At 43.1% G+C, this 17999-nt stretch overlaps 1 protein-coding gene across 1 annotated transcript in view; it reads right to left on the bottom strand.

Annotated features, from left to right (window-relative positions):
* Positions 1-17999, bottom strand: part of CTSE (cathepsin E) — an 84579-nt gene that overhangs the window by 47192 nt on the left and 19388 nt on the right. Inside the window, exons 3-5 of the mRNA XM_040421844.1 lie at positions 10795-10912; positions 8717-8835; positions 4516-4715 (exon numbers count right to left, since the gene is read on the bottom strand). Of these exons, the coding sequence (XP_040277778.1) occupies positions 4516-4715; positions 8717-8835; positions 10795-10912 (437 nt within the window). The remainder of the gene's footprint in view (positions 1-4515; positions 4716-8716; positions 8836-10794; positions 10913-17999) is intronic.

Below are 17999 nucleotides of genomic sequence, written 5' to 3'. Positions count from 1 at the left end.
GAGTGCCGATTTGTAAAAAAGGGCCTGGTCTTTAGGGGGGTATAAACCTGTGGTCCTTAAGTAGTTAAAACGTAGCCTTTAATCTAATTTAGACATAAAATAACAAAAACTCCCAGTGATATCGTCCATTTTATGATGCACATTCATAGATAACCACACCTGTGGTTGCCTGTGCATCCTTTATGACATATTTATTGTTGGCAACTTTCCACCCACACCACTGAGCATCTATGAGTGTGGCTGGCTTGTTGCTTTCTATACTGTTTATCTATACTTGTTTTTTTGTTTTGTGAACCTAGAGCAGGCCCCAAAGTAGGGATCCACCAGGATTACAGGGTCTATTCAGGTTTCACAAGGAGGTTCCAGAATACGGGATCGTCCTTATCAGGGCGGCTATTCCGTTCATAGGCAGGGCTACCTAGCCCAGGGCCAGGAATAGGGACAGATTAGACTCCATTTCTGTCCAGTCCGTCCATCTCTGACCCGTATTTGGGGACGATTACAAGTACTATCTTCCATGTCATCAAGGATATATCTTCTTTTTGTTCTTTTCTATGTATGTCTGTGGGAGTTTTTGTTATTTTATGTCTAAATTAGATTAATTGATAAATAATAGGGAAACTGTGTTGGTTTATCTAGAACAACATATGTTCCCATCCAGACGTCATCTCTTTCAGGGAAGACCCTGCATTTTTCAACAAGATAATGCCAGACCACATTCTGCATCAATCACAACATCATGGCTGCGTAGGAGAAGGATCCGGGTACTGAAATGGCCAGTCTGCAGTCCAGATCTTTCACCTATAGAGAACATTTGGCGCATCATAAAGAGGAAGGTGCAACAAAGAAGGCCCAAGACGATTGAACAGTTAGAGGCCTATATTAGACAAGAATGGGAGAGCATTCCTATTTCTAAACTTGAGAAACTGGTCTCCTCGGTCCCCAGACGTCTGTCGAGTGTTGTAAGAAGAAGGGGAGATGCCACACAGTGGTGAAAATGGCCTTGTCCCAACTTTTTGGGGATTTGTTGACACCATTAAAATGGTACATTTTCTCAGTTTAAACTTTTGTTCCGTGATTTATGTTCTATTCTGAATAAAATATTAGAAGTTGGCACCTCCACATCATTGCATTCAGTTTTTATTCACAATTTGTATAGTGTCCCAACTTTTTTGGAATCCGGTTTGTATATATACACTGTATATGAAGTATTTATGGCATGCTTTAACGAATATGTGAGGGAGGTAGTGCGGACAGCACAGAGCAGTGAGGGAGGAAAGTCTTCACTATTCAGGCAGCTCACTGTCAAATACAGGGTAAATTTTTACATTAAATATTGCAAAATCAATAAAGTACAGGTGAAACTCGAAAAATTAGAATATTGTGCAAAAGTCCATTGATTTCAGTAATACAACTTAAAAGGAATTGCATTAATGCAACTTAAAATTTGAAAAGGTTCTCTAGTCAGCTAATTAATCCATATCCCCTGAGCAAAGGATACCTGAGATTGTGACTGTGACTTTGGGGTTTTCATAAGCTATAAGCCATAATCATCCAAATTATAACAAATAAAGGCTTGAAATATCTCGCTTTGCATGTAATGAGTCTATCTCATATGTTAGTTTCACCTTTTAAGTTGCATTACTGAAATAAATGAACTTTGCACAATATTCCAGTTTTTCGAGTTTCACCTGTATATTGAAAAAAAATGTTTATTATCAATTTCCCTACATATAAAAAAATAAATAAAAGGCAGTTACACTTTAATGATCGTTTGATGCTACAGACATGCCACAGAAGGGAGGTTCCTGCTCAAGTGAGTTGTCTTACAGCCAGACACAGAACATTGAGAAGTAGGAGGGGAACATGGCTGAGTTGCTGGGATACATAGATACATAGAGAAGATTTCTTTATATATCTCTTAGTTTTAAAGGGAACCAGATTTGCCATATGCAACTAATGATATGGTGCTGTAGATCAAACCACTGCAACATCATTGCTATGTATCTTAAAACGGTCAGTCTAGACATTCTGAGGTAAATCTACTTTGAAGATGTACAGTCAGGTCCATAAATATTGGGACATGGACATAATTCTAGCATTTTTGGCTCTATACACCACAACAATGGATTTGAAATGAAACGAACAAGTTGGACTTTAACTGCAGACTGTCAGCTTTAATTTAAGGGTATTTACATCCAAATCAGGGGAACGGTGTAGGAATTACAACAGTTTGCATATGTGCCTCCCACTTGTTAAGGAACCAAAAGTAATGGGACAATTGGCCTTTCGGCTGTTCCATGGCCAGGTGTGTGTTATTCCCTCATTATCCCAATTACAATGAGTAGATAAAAGGTCCAGAGTTCATTTCAAGTGTGCTATTTGTATTTGGAATCTGTGGCTGTCAACTCTCAAGATGAGATCCAAAGAGCTGTCACTATCAGTGAAGCAAGCCATCATTAGGCTGAAAAAACACAACAAACCCATCAGAGAAATAGCAAAAACATTAGGCGTGGCCAAAACAACTGTTTGGAACATTCTTAAAAAGAAGGAACTCACTAGTGAGCTCAGCAACACCAAAAGACCCAGAAGACCACGGAAAACAATTGTGGTGGATGACCGAAGAATTCTTTCCCTGGTGAAGAAAACACCCTTCACAACAGTTGGCCACATAAAGAATACTCTCCAGGAGGTAGGTGTATGTGTGTCAAAGTCAACAATCAAGAGAAGACTTCCCCAGAGTGAATACAGAGGGTTCACCACTAGATGTAAACCATTGGTGAGCCTCAAAAACAGGAAGGCCAGATTAGAGTTTGCCAAATGACATCTAAAAAAGCCTTCACAGTTCTGGAACAACATCCTATGGACAGATGAGACCAAGATCAACTTGTACTAGAGTGATGTGAAGAGTATGGAAAAGGAAAGGAACTGCTTATGATCCTAAGCATACCACCTCATCAGTGAAGCATGGTGGTGCTAGCGTCATGACGTGGGCATGTATGGCTGCCAATGGAACTGGTTCTCTTGTATTTATTGATGATGTGACTGCTGACAAAAGCAGCAGGATGAATTCTGAAGTGTTTCGGGCAATATTATCTGCTCATATTCAGCCAAATGCTTTAGAACTCATTGGACGGCACTTCACAGTGCAGATGGACAATGACCCAAAGCATACTGCAAAAGCAACCAAAGAGTTTTTTAAGGGAAAGAAGTGGAATGTTATGCAATGGCCAAGTCAATCACCTGACCTGAATCCGATTGAGCATGCATTTCACTTGCTGAAGACAAAACTGAAGGGAAAATGCCCCAAGAACAAGCAGGAACTGAAGACAGTTGCAGTAGAGGCCTGGCAGAGCATCACCAGGGATGAAACCCAGCGTCTGGTGATGTCTATGCGTTCCAAACTTCAGGCTGTAATTGTCTGCAAAGGATTTGCAACCAAGTATTAAAAAGTGAAAGTTTGATTTATGATTATTATTCTGTCCCATTACATTTGGTCCCTTAACAAGTGGGAGGCACATATGCAAACTGTTGTAATTCCTACACTGTTCACCTGATTTGGATGTAAATACCCTCAAATTAAAGCTGACAGTCTGCAGTTAAAGCACATCTTGTTCGTTTCATTTCAAATCCATTGTGGTGGTGTATAGAGCCAAATATTTTAGAATTGTGTCCATGTCCCAATATTTATGGACCTGACTGTATCTTTTCATATGAACATTTGGGTCATGGAGTCATCAAGGCATCTTATTGTGCCCGATGCCTAAACTGTCAGTTTTAACAGACACAGCAATGATTTTGCTGTGGTGTGACCCTCCTAGAGCACTGTATCATTAGTTGCATGTGGCAAATGTGCTGATATGTTCCCTTTAAGTGTAATATGAGGATCGAAGGAAGAGAGGAGATGAAGGGAGCAAGATCTGGCACACTTATCATTTTTGTTGTGCATTTTCTCTGTAGAGGGTTCCTTTAAAGGGGTTGGCTCTTCTCATACAGTACACTGGATGGATGGATGGATGGCTCGGCTATTTCCGTCAGCCCCATAGAAGTAAACGAAGTGAACAAAGTGATTGCGCAGGACGCTTCCCATTCCCTTCTATGGGACTTCTGAAAATAGCCGCTCGGCTATTTTCGGCACTCCCATAGGAATTCAAGGTGGGCGGCTGTCACTTTGCGGGCACCGTTCTAGGAGGTGGGACCCGCATCTATCAGACACTGGGGGGCATATCCTAGCAGGGCAAATCCTAGCCTATCCTATAACCCCAGTTTATGAAATCGGCCAACCCTTTTAAGCCTTAGCACCATATAGAGTGGCTCTTTTAGGATGACTTCACACGTTGCAGACTTTGCTGCAGAAATTTCCACGACTGAAAATCAGTTCCATTTATTTGAATGGGGCAACAAGCACATGGATTTCTGCAAGTCCAATTCAGATGAATGGAAGGGATTTTCAGTTGCGGAAATTTCTGCAACAAAATCTGCTGCATGTGAAGGCACCCATACTGCAGATCTTACCTGGTCATGTAGACTCCAAATACTGGTTCCTCCACTAAATTCTGATTAATCATATTGTCAAAGACTGGGGTGCAACCATCCACAGCAAGGGAAGGGTATGCAAGACCCAAAATTCCATCAAAATTTGCATCTTGGAAGGTGCTTCCAGGCTCAGATACACTTTCTGCAAATACCTGATTCTGTACAGTTATACCTTGAACCTTAAAGATACAGAACATATAGATTAGGAATGAATGTATCAAATAGATACTGTAATACATAAAAACTATGCATAGACAAAATATCAAAATTATATAGATGCATAATTAGTCTGTTAGATTCTGACCTTTAATTTTAAAAATATGTACAGTCGTGGCCAAAAGTTTTGAGAATGACACAAATATTAGTTTTCACAATGTTTGCTGCTAAACTGCTTTTAGATCTTTGTTTCAGTTGTTTCTGTGATGTAGTGAAATATAATTACACGCACTTCATACGTTTCAAAGGCTTTTATCGACAATTACATGACATTAATGCAAAGAGTCAGTATATGCAGTGTTGGCCCTTCTTTTTCAGGACCTCTGCAATTCAACTGGGCATGCTCTCAATCAACTTCTGGGCCAATTCCTGACTGATAGCAACCCATTCTTTCTTAATCACTTCTTGGAGTTTGTCAGAATTAGTGGGTTTTTGTTTGTCCACCCGCCTCTTGAGGATTGACCACAAGTTCTCAATGGGATTAAGATCTGGGGAGTTTCCAGGCCATGGACCCAAAATGTCAACGTTTTGGTCCCCGAGCCACTTAGTTATCACTTTTGCCTTATGGCACGGTGCTCCATCGTGCTGGAAAATGAATTGTTCTTCACCAAACTGTTGTTGGATTGTTGGAAGAAGTTGCTGTTGGAGGGTGTTTTGGTACCATTCTTTATTCATGGCTGTGTTTTTGGGCAAAATTGTGAGTGAGCCCACTCCTTTGGATGAGAAGCAACCCCACACATCAATGGTCTCAGGGTGCTTTACTGTTGGCATGACACAGGACTGATGGTAGTGCTCACCTTTTCTTCTCCGGACAAGCCTTTTTCCAGATGCCCCAAACAATCGGAAAGTCGCTTCATCAGAGAATATGACTTTGCCCCAGTCCTCAGCAGTCCATTCATCATACATTCTGCAGAAGATCAATCTGTCCCTGTGTTTTTTTTGGAGAGAAGTGGCTTCTTAGCTGCCCTTCTTAACACCAGGCCATCTTCCAAAAGTCTTCGCCTCACTGTGCGTGCAGATGCGCTCACACCTGCCTGCTGCCATTCCTGAGCAAGCTCTGCACTGGTGGCACTCCGATCCCGCAGCTGAATCCTCTTTAGGAGACGATCCTGGCGCTTACTGGACTTTCTTGGACGCCCTGAAGCCTTCTTAACAAGAATTGAACCTCTTTCCTTGAAGTTCTTGATGATCCTAAATTGTTGATTGAGGTGCAATCTTAGTAGCCACAATATCCTTGCCTGTGAAGCCATTTTTATGCAACGCAATGATGGCTGCACGCGTTTCTTTGCAGGTCACCATGGTTAACAATGGAAGAACAATGATTTCAAGCATCACCCTCCTTTTAACATGTCAAGTCTGCCATTTTAACCCAATCAGCCTGACATAATGATCTCCAGCCTTGTGCTCGTCAACATTCTCACCTGAGTTAACAAGACGATTACTGAAATGATCTCAGCAGGTCCTTTAATGACAGCAATGAAATGCAGTGAAAAGTTTTTTTTGGGATTAAGTTAATTTTCATGGCAAAGAAGGACTATGCAATTCATCTGATCACTCTTCATAACATTCTGGAGTATATGCAAATTGCTATTATAAAAACTTAAGCAGCAACTTTTCCAATATTTATGTAATTCTCCAAACTTTTGGCCACGACTGTAGATATATGAAAGAAAGCAAAAAAAGTGCATGGTTTGTAGAAATATCTATAAAACTTGGAACAGAAAAACAAGCCTTTTCATTCATATATAGGGGCACATTTATTAAGGCTGGCGTTTTAGATGCCGGTCTTAATAAAGGCCCATAGTTGGCGGTGGTGGCCTCTCCATAACTTCAGAGCATCCAGTGCCAGTTCTAAATGTAAGCCAGTGACCATTTCTACCCCCTTCCCCGCCCACAATTTTAGACCTGGTGTGAGCAGGAAGAAGTCGCAGACTTTAGGCTCATGCACACGACCGTGCCGTTTTTTTGCGGTCTGCAAATTGCGGATCCACAAAAAACGGATGCCGCCCGTGTGCCTTCCGCAATTTGGAACAGGAGGCCCATTATAGAAATGCTTATTCTTGTCCGCAAAACGGACAAGAATAGGACATGCCTCATAATTTTTGCGGGGTCACAGAACGGAGCAACGGATGCGGACAGCAAACAGAGCGCTGTCCGCATCTTTTGCGGACCCATTGAGATGAATGGTTCCGTATACGGAATCAAAATACGGCCCGTATACGAAACGCAAAAAACGTTCGTGTGAATGAGCCCTTCATGGGAGATTTATCAAGACTGTGCTTTCTGCACCAGTTTTGATATCCTCTGGGCTGCTGGATGATGCACCTAATATATGACAAGGCTTGCGCCTCATCTTACATTAGCCACATCCTCTGGCAGTCTTTGCACCCAGACAGAAATCTTCAACATGTTGGAGCTGGCGTAAATGAAGATAAATTTGTTGCTGCTGACCATGCTCCTTCCCACCATTGCCACATCCCTTTTTGGAAAAGTGGAGAGGGTGGCTTAAAAACGGCCATTTGTGACAATTATTTCCAAAGTTGCATTTAAAAAGTCACAAACATGCAGTTTGTGACTTTAACACCACATAAATCTTCCCCTTTGTATGCAAATTCAGTATGTCGATCTATGCAGCATGCAGAACCGAACAGGGGCTGAACAGCAAAAATAAAAATAGGGTCCCACTGATCCGGTTGAGAGGGGATGTCACATGACATTGTACGGCCCAGTTCACACTTCTGTTATTTGATCAATGAGCCAAAACCAGGAGTGGAGGCTACACAGAGATCAGGTATAATGAAAAGATTTGCACCTGTTCTGTGTTTTTGACCCGCACCTAGTTTTGGCTCACAATTACTGATTGAAATAACTGACCAAATAACTGACGCGTTAACAAGGCCTAATATGTTTGTTTAAAGGAGGATAAGAAAAAGGTCTGTTGCTTTTCTAGAAACAGCACCATGCTTCTCCATGAGATCTGGACAAGCTGAAATTAAGCTGCAATACCAGTCACAGCCCATGGGCAAGGGTGTCGCTACCTCTGGAAGAAAAAAAAGCAGACCCTTTCAAAATGAGCACTGAGTACTAGAAACAGCCTGTGGACAAAAAAATCTACCTGAACAACCTTTTTAAGTATCAAGAGATGTGGAAGTTCTTAAGACTCCAGGTAAAACAGAATTTTTAGTTTTAGGGTCCATTCACACGTCCGCAAATGGGTCCGCATCCGTTCCGCAATATCATTGTCAATGAGGCAGAACGGGATGCGGAGAGCACACTATGTGCTGTCCGCATTTCAGGAGTGCGGCCGCGAACTTCCGGTCTTCGGCCCCGAACTTCCGGGACGCGGCTCCACAAAAAAATAGAACATGTCCCAATTTGCGGATCCGCAATACACCACGGATGTGTGAATGGACTCTTAGGGTACTTTCACACTTGCAGCAGAGAATTCCGGCAATCCAGACGCAAACGGGTGGCATTTGTCAGACGATCCAGATGCGGATCCGTCTGACAAATGCATTGAAATACCGGATCCGTCTCTCCGGTGTCATCCGGAAAAACAGATCCGGTATTTATTTTTTTCACAGATTTAAAGGTCTGCACATGCGTGGACCGGAAGAACAGATCCGTCAATGCGGCAATTTTAATGGAAATTAATGCCGGATCAGGCATTTCGGCAAGTGTTCAGGATTTTTGGCCGGAGAGAAAAATACAGCATGCTGCGGTATTTCCTCCGGCCAAAAAACGTAAGAGGGACTGAACTGATGCATTCTGAATTGATACATACGGAACGGATTGCTCTCCATTCAGAAAGCATTAGGATAAAACTGATCAGTTTTTCCGGTCATGAGCCCCTGGAAAAGAAAAACGCTAGTGTGAAAGTGCCCTTAGAGTGTCTAATTTTATTACCATTTCAATTGAAATTATTTAATACCCAATGTCCTTGCTATACGTTATAGGCACTTACAGTAACTTGATCGATTCCTAATATCCCTGTTAAGTTGCCAGTTCCATATTGGATAAAGAAAGGTTGACCCTCTGTCTTATAGGTGGAAGACTGACTTGGGTGGAACCTGGAGTGTTGAACTATGAAGAAGTCACAATTTATTAGAGTTATTACTTATTTTTCTATAAAGAATATATACAGTTCCTTAACCAGGGACGTAGCTATAGGGGGTGCAGAGGTAGCAGTCCCTACCGGGCCCAGGAGCCTGAGGGGCCCAAAGACCCTTGTGCCGCATAAGAAGACCCCAGTATTATAGAAAGTGCATGCAGGTCAAGTTACACCTCTGGCTGGAGGGAAGGGGTCAGGTAAAAAATTTGGCATGGGGGGTGCCGTTTAAATTTTTGCCTCAGGCAGCACTAAGACTTGGCCACAAACTCACTGAGGGAAGGGGGGCCTAAGATGAACTCTTGCACCATTGCCCATGAGCCTTTAGCTACGCGCCTGTCATTAACCCCATCAATACCATGCACACATATAATTGGAAAAGGCACCAATGCATTTGGACACCTCCATACACTGTAAACATACTTCCCAAATTTTGAAAATCACAAATAGGGACAATAGCAGTGGCCGGTTAAGGGCTCGTTCACACGAACGTGTGATGTCAGTTGCCGTATTGCGGACAGCATTTGTGGATCTGCAATACACTGGCACCGTTCCGTGGCCATTCCGCATCACGGATGCGGAGCCATTAATTTCAATGGGTCCGCAAAACCGGAGATGCGGAACGTAAGAACGGAACAGAACACTACGAAAGCACTACGGAGTGCTTTCTGGGGTTTTGTTCCGTGCTTCCGCACCGCAAAAAGATAGAACTTGCGGAACGGAAGGATTGTGGACCCATTCAAGTGAATGGGTCTACGATCCCCATGCGCCTGCTCCATGGACGAGTGAACGAGCCCTAAAGGAAATGTGTCACCAAAAATTTGTCTGCCAGTTAAAACCATATAGTAACACATCCTTTTTTCTAATCTGCTTAAATTTTCTGATTATAGATTTTTTTTAATTTCCTGAACTTGATTATGGGGGTGGCCATCTTGTCTGAGCTGTTCTTAACAGCATTTACACAGCATAAAAAAAAATTGCTTTATGGCAGCCCCATGGGCCATAGACACAATGGACAGGAGAGGACCTCATTGACTTCTATGGGAGAGTCTTCTAGGCATGCTCTGTGACCTGTGCAGAGGTCATTGTACAAGTAAGGAATATATAAACTCAGACAGTCACCTATTATGAATAGTGGATCCTGTCTTATCCATACACATAGGTGATATCAGGATTAGAATGAGTTAACTGCAGTAAAGTAATCTGTACAAACTAAGACGTGACGTCAATTATTAGACATAGTGGCCAGTGTGAAAAACGCAGGATTTTTGGTTTTAGTTTAAATATAAAAAGTGACATGGAAAATCATCAAATTCTTTAAAAATATGTTAAACATAAAAAAGGGATTTAAACAGCAGGTCATTTTCTGATGACACATTCCCTTTAAGCCATACCTGTAACTCCACCCAATACATATCTATACACATCCAATCCTGCCCAGTCCCTATAGTGCCCCCACACAGAAGTTATATACACATTGTTTCCCCTTCAGGGTAATTATGCTCACATTGTGCCACTCTAGTAATGCCCACTTTATTCCCTCTCACAGTAGTTATGCCCATATTGTGCCCCCTCACAGCAGTTTTGCCAACACAGTAATTATGGCTACATTGAGCCCTCTTACCTGGCCAGGTACATAATGGTCTGACGCTTTCAGCATTAATTGATGCTACGAGCATCAGGTACTTATGCACCTGGCCATATGTCTTCCTGGATTACACTGTATCACTGTGCTCAGTATGGTGATAGGACAGTATTTGTTGTGCTGCATTGTGGTATTTGGTTCTGCTGGGGTGGTATTTTGTGCTGCAAACCCCACCTACTTCTGTTGTCGCAGACTACTTATGGCTTGAGTTGGCCATGCATACTTGTGTTGCCCCGCCCCTGGTTACTTAGATATACAGTAATTATCATAGGTAAAGATGCATCCTTACGACATGCTTGGCCAGTGCAGTATATAGATGGAACCCACAAGTTAGAGGAGCCAGTATCAAAGATCACAGTAAACACTTGAGGAGGTGATCCAATGGAAATCTGTCCGAAATACTCCACCTGAGAAGTAAAGAAATCTGTGTTGCTATTTAGGTACAGAGTTGGAAATCTCCATAAGGCCTCTTGCACACGGCCATATTTCACTTAAATGGGTCCGGAAATCCGGAGATGCGGAACGGAAGCACGGAACAGAACCCTACGGAAGCAACACAGAGTGCTTTCGTTGGGTTCTGTTCCGTGCTTCCGTTCCGCAAAAAGATAGAACTTGTCCTATCTTTTTGCGGGACCGATGGATCGCGGACCCCATTGAAGTGAAGGGGGTCGCGATACGCATGCGGCATCCCCACATTCATTGCCCGTGCATTGCAGACCACGTTCGTGTGCAAGAGGCCTAACATGTATTTTACAGAAATGCCTCTTAATTTGATCCAGTTTTATTAATACAATTCAGTAAGATCCACCCAGGTTATAACACATATTGTGTCATCTATATATATAAAGTATAATAATCATTTAACCAGTAACATCAGAGGTATAAATAGGTAGAGTCAGACGTGGAGACTTCTATAAGTGCCATATTGCAACTCCATACACAAAGAAGTTGTATGGGGCCACAGTATACTTATATGCATGAAGCGTAATGTGTGAATGGATACTTGGCATGTAGCTAATGCTGACTGGCGCTTAATATTTCTGAACAACATAAAGTCATCTCCTCCTACTTGCAAAATAGTTTGCCTTTCCCATAGAGTAACTGTTCATTATACAATGATGTGACGCCTTCAGTTCTGCATGTCATTGTGTGCTTGAGGTGAGTCATTATTCCACTTCTGATAGAACTGATTGCACAGTAGGACCTTCTTACGACTAGATTTAGAAAATTCAGTATATGTTAAACCAGAGGTAATATCTAGTGCAGTGGCGTTGCTAGGGCTGGTGTCACCCGGTGCGGTAGAAAATGGTGTCACCCCAACCTGCCCCCCCCCCCCCGAGCAATAATCTTTTAGTCATATAACCAAAAATATGTTGAAAGAATGAAAGAAGTCAAAGTTAATGCTTTTAAAAAATAACGTTTATTTTAAATCCAACCCCTTTACTGAACAAATAACATTTTACAACACAAAATTTAACAGGATAAAATTATAAATAATTAAATAACACAAAATTCAACATGACTAATAAATAAATAAATAATTAAATAACAGAAAATTGAACAGGAACAGATACAAGTGCACTTAAAGAACATCTCAATCAATTCAGAACTTTGCTTTCCTGGCCTTCAAAGCTGCAAAACTATTAATTGCTTCATCGAAATCAATGGTTTGCACTAATTCGCTTTCAACTGACAACAGTGCAAGATTGGAAAGCCTAGACTCTCCCATTGTAGATCGCAGATAATTTTTGATAAGTTTAAGTTTTGAAAAGCTCCTCTCGCACGAAGCCACAGATACGCAGATTGTGAGGAATAATTTCAGACATAGTGAAAGGTGTGGGAGAGACTCAATAAAATCCCATTCAGCTATGAAGGTCAAAACTTGTAAAGCTGCCCAATCTTTGACTTCTTCTAGGTCCAACTTTGCTGCTTTTAGGTGTCTTCTGAACCTTGGTATCTCCAGTAACAGCTCACTCTCAGATACCTCATCATAGAAATTGGTCAGTTTTGGAATGGACACCTTTAATTCTCCTTCAGTGGCAGATATGAGACTCTTTGCTTGAACAGCCTCAAACATGCCTGCTACTTCCATGATGGCTCTTAATCTGGTCTGGAGTTCCAAATGAAAGCGATCAATGCACTCAAACATCGCCCTCTTATTTTCTTCTTGCAGACTTGGGCTTCCAGCATCTCTTGCCAGTTCCCCTGCCATCCTCTTCTTGAACCTGGTTCTTCTCTCTACTGCAATTCCATATTCATCAGCTTTTAAAAGTGCCTGCTGAATTGCATTTTCAACTAGGTGACTGCGCTCCTCACACAGAAAAAGTCTTAGTGTCTCAAGCTTTGTCACCACTTTATCGAGACTTAAGCCCTTAGTCTGCAGGTACTGCTGTGCATCATTAACTTCCCTCAGTACATCAGACCAGAAGTGCAGGTAGCATAGAAAAGTAAAGTCACAGACAGCAGGTAGAAGACCCTGTGCTGCTCCTCTTGTGTCCATATTTTCACATGGTTCACAAAGAGCTCCAAGTGCCGACACGAACATGTCAAATTTTTCTTTTACTGGCTTAACTGCAGCATAATGAGCACTCCAGCGTGTTGTGCATAGTCTTTTTACTGACACTCCAGCATGGTCAATTAACACATCCCATCGATGGGTGGAAGCAGCAAAAAAAGAAAACATTGTCTGCAGAGTTCCAAAAAAGGTCACGCAAGATGCATTTTGAGCAAAAGAGTGCTGACCACACAAGTTAAGGGAATGGTCCACACATCCATTAAAAATAGCCTTCCTGTTTTTCCCCTTCAGAATGGATTGTACACCTCCATGGATTCCAGCCATAGTAGCAGCATTATCATAACCCTGAGAGCGGCACATCATTATGTCGAGTCCATCACTTTCTAATTTTTGAAGAATGTCAGAACTGAGGTCAGCAGCTTTTTTCCCCTTTAAAGGGAAAAATCCTAAAAAAACTTCTTTTACCTCAACTTTCCTGTTGGTGATGTGTACATATCTGATCACTTCAGACATCTGATCAGTATGCGATACGTCAGGCGTGCTGTCAAACATGATGCCAAAGTACTTTGCAGACTTTATGTCCGTTACAATCTTCGCCTTCACATGATTTGCCAGGACACTTATAAACTCATTCTGAGTTTGTGGAGAAAGATAGGAGACAGACATGTTAACTTTACAGGTGTGCTGCTTTAACCTAATTAGGTGTTCCTTCAGTACCGGATCATACTTGGAAAGCATCTCAACCATCTCAAGAAAGTTCCCTTTATTCAAAGAAGACTCATCTTCCTTGTGACCACGAAATGCCAGATTCTGCTTGGCAAGAAACAATGTAATATCCAGCAATCTGTGCAAAATGTCCCTCCACTTTTTCTTCTCAGTCTCCATCGTAGAAATAGTTTGGGCATCAATGGTTTCATGCAGCCTCAGTCCTGCTGCCAAAGTTTTCCACTTTTCCAGACAGTATAAGTGCTCTTCGGATGTCTCATGATTATATACCTTTGGGCTCAGTTTCCACCACTTCTGAAACCCAGTGACAAATTTGGATGTTGTATCTGTAGTACAGCTGGTAAAGAGTCGGCAACAAAAGCAATATAAATTCCCGCTGACAGGTGAGTAAACCATCCATGTCCTCAGAATTTTCTCTCCATTTGGCATGACCTTGTAAAACCACACTTTTGAAAGTTGGCGCACTTCTCCCTTTGATGCAGCTTTTTCATCTGGCCTTTTGGTGACACTAAAAGGACCATCTTGGTTCTGGAAAGAAGCACTTCCTCTTTTCACAATTTCTACCCGAAAATGATCTGGAACCGGTATCTCCCAGAAGGACACATCAGATAAAATTTGCAAATCTTTCTCCGTAACTGCAGTCATGTCTTTCATAGTATACGGACTATGGCTTGAGTCACTTTCAGCACTCTCTTCTGCTTCAGATTCTGTCATTTCCATTCCTTGCTCTTCTGCTTCAAATTCTTCTATTTTCCCTCCTCGCTCTTCTTCAGATTCTGCCATTTCCACTTCTTGTTCCTCTGCAGAAAGCTTTCTAGCAAAAGCATCAAAAGAATCAGCTTGATCAATTGGCGGAGTGTCTTTTGATGAACCCTGGCCATCATCTGGTCTTTTGACATACTTGAGCATGGATCCAGCAAGGGTTTTGATTGCTTGAATTTTTGCCTCTTTTGTTCTCCTTTGCTGGAATCCACTTGGCCTCTTTGACTTATGCACTCCATGTGGCATGGTGGAATATTCGCTTAGGAATTCAGACTTTGCTTTCTGAAATCTATTTGAAAAAAGGACAGCATGAAAACATATAATTTGTCTCTTGTGCTTCTCATATTTTGCTAATGGTATGGATAAACCATATCATACACCGTCGTTTGGTTTAACTTTGTGGGGGATGGTTGCAGAGCACCCACCCGCAGTGGCGGATCCAGAGCTCGGTCTCAGGAGGAGCACTTCCAGATTGTTTTGTGTCGGCAGACAGAAAATAATAGCAGGCTCAGGCTGGGAAGGCAACTTGAATTATGCTAAAATCATTGGGCTAGGGCCATTTTAAAGGGTTTCTACCACCAGAAATACTGTTATGTAGCTGACTGATATAGCGATGCGCTAATGTCAGCACTACATAACAGTATGTTTCTAACATTAGTCCCTGCAGCCGTTTTTGTTAAAAATGCACTTTTATAATATGTTAATAAGCCTCTAGGTGCTATGTGGGCGTAAAATCAGCACCTAGAGGCTCCGTCCACTCACGCTTTATCCCGCCCAGGTCCAGTGTTCTGACCGCCCAGCTCCTCTTGATTGATGCCACTGTTCCCTGCATCGTTGGCGAAATCCCGCTCCTGCGCCGTTCACTTCGGTCTTCGGCGCAGTGCGAGTGAATGATGCGATCCTCACTGTGACGTAGTCGGCGCAGGCGCAGTGAGGAAGCCGGCACCAGGATCGCATCATTCACTCACTGCGCCTGCGCCGAAGACCGAAGTGAACGGCGCAGGCACGGGATTTCGCCAACGACGCAGGGAACAGTGGCATCAATCAAGAGGAGCTGGGCGGGCACAACACAGGACCTGGGCAGAATACAGGGTGAGTGGATGGAGCCTCTAGGTGCTGATTTTACGCCCACATAGCACCTAGAGGCTCATTAGCATATAATAAGTGCTTTTTTAACAAAAACGGCTGCAGGGACTAATGTTAGAAACATACTGTTATGTAGTGCTGACATTAGCGCATCGCTACTGTCAGTCAGCTACATAATAGTATTTCTGGTGGTAGAAACCCTTTAATGAACTCTTTTAGTATGGCAGTCGATTTGCATGTGGTCATCACAGGACTGTCATGCCGGCCATTAGGCCATAGTAGTGTCACTATGACACTATGGCCGGTGTGATGGTCCCGTGATGACCACATGCAAATTGACTGTCACACTAAAAGATTAACTGTAGGCTATATTACAGAAGGCTGGTCCTGGTGGTCAGTGGTGTGGCCTGTGTTCTACAAGGCTAATTTACATTACTGAGAAATACAGGGCACACTACAGCATAATATACTGGAATCTACAGTATACACTGTAAATATATCAGTCCTCAAACCAAATAATAACACCGCCATACAATGACCAGATAACACCTACATACAGTGACTGGATAACACCGGCATAAAGTGACTGGATATAGGATATAAGGGGGCCCAGTATAGAGCAGTGATGGTGAACCTTTTAGAGACTGAGTGCCCAAACTGCAACCCAAAACCCACTTATTTATAAAAAAGTGCCAACATGGCAATTTAACCTGAATACCAATATGGTCTGTCTTCCATGTACTTTATCATTTACATAGCTATAATATCCTGCCTACAGTTAATGCGCTGCCTGTGTTGTTTATAGCGCGCCCTGCACTGATGAATGGCAGAAAAAGTGTAAGGCAAATTGGTACACCCATAGACTTTTTCCCAGGGTGTGGGATGGGTGCCCACAGAGAGGGCTCTGAGTGCCTGACATCTCTCCAGGTCCAACCTGGAGTCCAGGTTAAAATTTGGAAATGCCCCCCGCCCCCAAATATAATTAAGTAGGCGCAAAGCGGCAGCATGACAGAGTGTGGATTTGGCATCAGCATGAGGAGACCACAGAGTGGCCCAATGACAGAGTCTATAGTTGACGTCAGCAGCAGCAGTGTCAGGAGAAAGCCAACAAGTGGCACATTGACCGAGTCTGGAGTTGGCAGCATCAGGAGAAGGCCACCGAGTGGCACAAGCACAGAGTCTGGAGTTCAGGGCAGCAGCATCAGGAGAAGGCCACCGAGAGGCAAAATGACAGAGTGAGGAGTTGGTGGCAGTATGAGAAGGCCAAAGAGTGGCACAATGATAGAGCCTGGAGGTGGCCACCCTGCTTACCTCCTGACTTTGGCAATAGCAATATTTTTACAGCACAGTACGTGTCCCCTATATTTTTATATAATAAATAAAGAGTCCCACAGTACATATTGTGGGCAAAATATACCTAATTACATAACATTCTCAATACATAAACTTATTTTTATGTGGAAAATGGTGCCAGGTGGTGTACCATAATAAAAATGCCAGGGTACACCCCCTGGCACCTTAGAGTATCACTAATAAAAATGTAAAATAGCCTTTTTTCACAAAAAAATAAATGTATTTATTGGGAATGTTATGTAAGTAGGTATATTTTGCCCACATTATGTACTGTGGGACTCTTTGCACCGGCCCTGTAACGTGGACGTGACCAGAGCCTGTGCAAGGATTTTTTGGCAACACAAGCGAAGCTACATCTCGGTGACCCCCCCCCCCCCCCTCCCCGCCCGCAGCTCACCTGGTCCTGGTTCTGTCTGCAGCAGCTGGCTTCTCCTCTGTGTGGTCCTGATATCTTCTCTCTGCTTCAATCTGGTTTGAGGACTGTACTTTTCGCCCTTTAAGATGCACATAGGTTTTAGAGGAGTATAATAAGAAACAATATTTTCCATTATACCTCAGGTCAGACCCCCATATCAGCCGTCAGCACCCCATCCATCATGCCCCATGCCCATGTCAGCCCCCATCCATCATGCCCCCATGTCAGCCGTCATGCCCCTATGTCAGCCATTATGCCTTCATGTCAGCCGTCAGCACCCCATGTCAGCCGTCAGCCATCAGCCCCCCATGTCAGCACCCCATCCATCATGCCCATGTCAGCCATCAGCACCCCATCCATCATGCCCATGTCAGCCGTCAGAACCCCATCATGCCCATGTCAGCCCCCATCCATCATTACCCCCCATGTCAGCCGTCAGCCATCAGCCCCCCATGTCAGCCATCATGCCCCCATGTCAGCCGTCAGCACCCCATCCATCATGCCCATGACAGCCATCAGCCCCCATCCATCATGCCCCCCCATGTCAGCCGTCATGCCCCTATGTCAGCCATCATGCCCTCATGTCCGCCGTCAGCACCCCATGTCAGCCATCAGCCCCCCATGTCAGCACTCCATC

This window comes from Bufo bufo, chromosome 3, assembly GCF_905171765.1.
Source record: "Bufo bufo chromosome 3, aBufBuf1.1, whole genome shotgun sequence".
NCBI classification, from domain to species: Eukaryota; Metazoa; Chordata; class Amphibia; order Anura; family Bufonidae; genus Bufo; species Bufo bufo.
The sequence above is the reverse complement of the archived record's forward strand: the minus strand, read 5'-3'. Positions and strand labels throughout refer to the sequence as shown.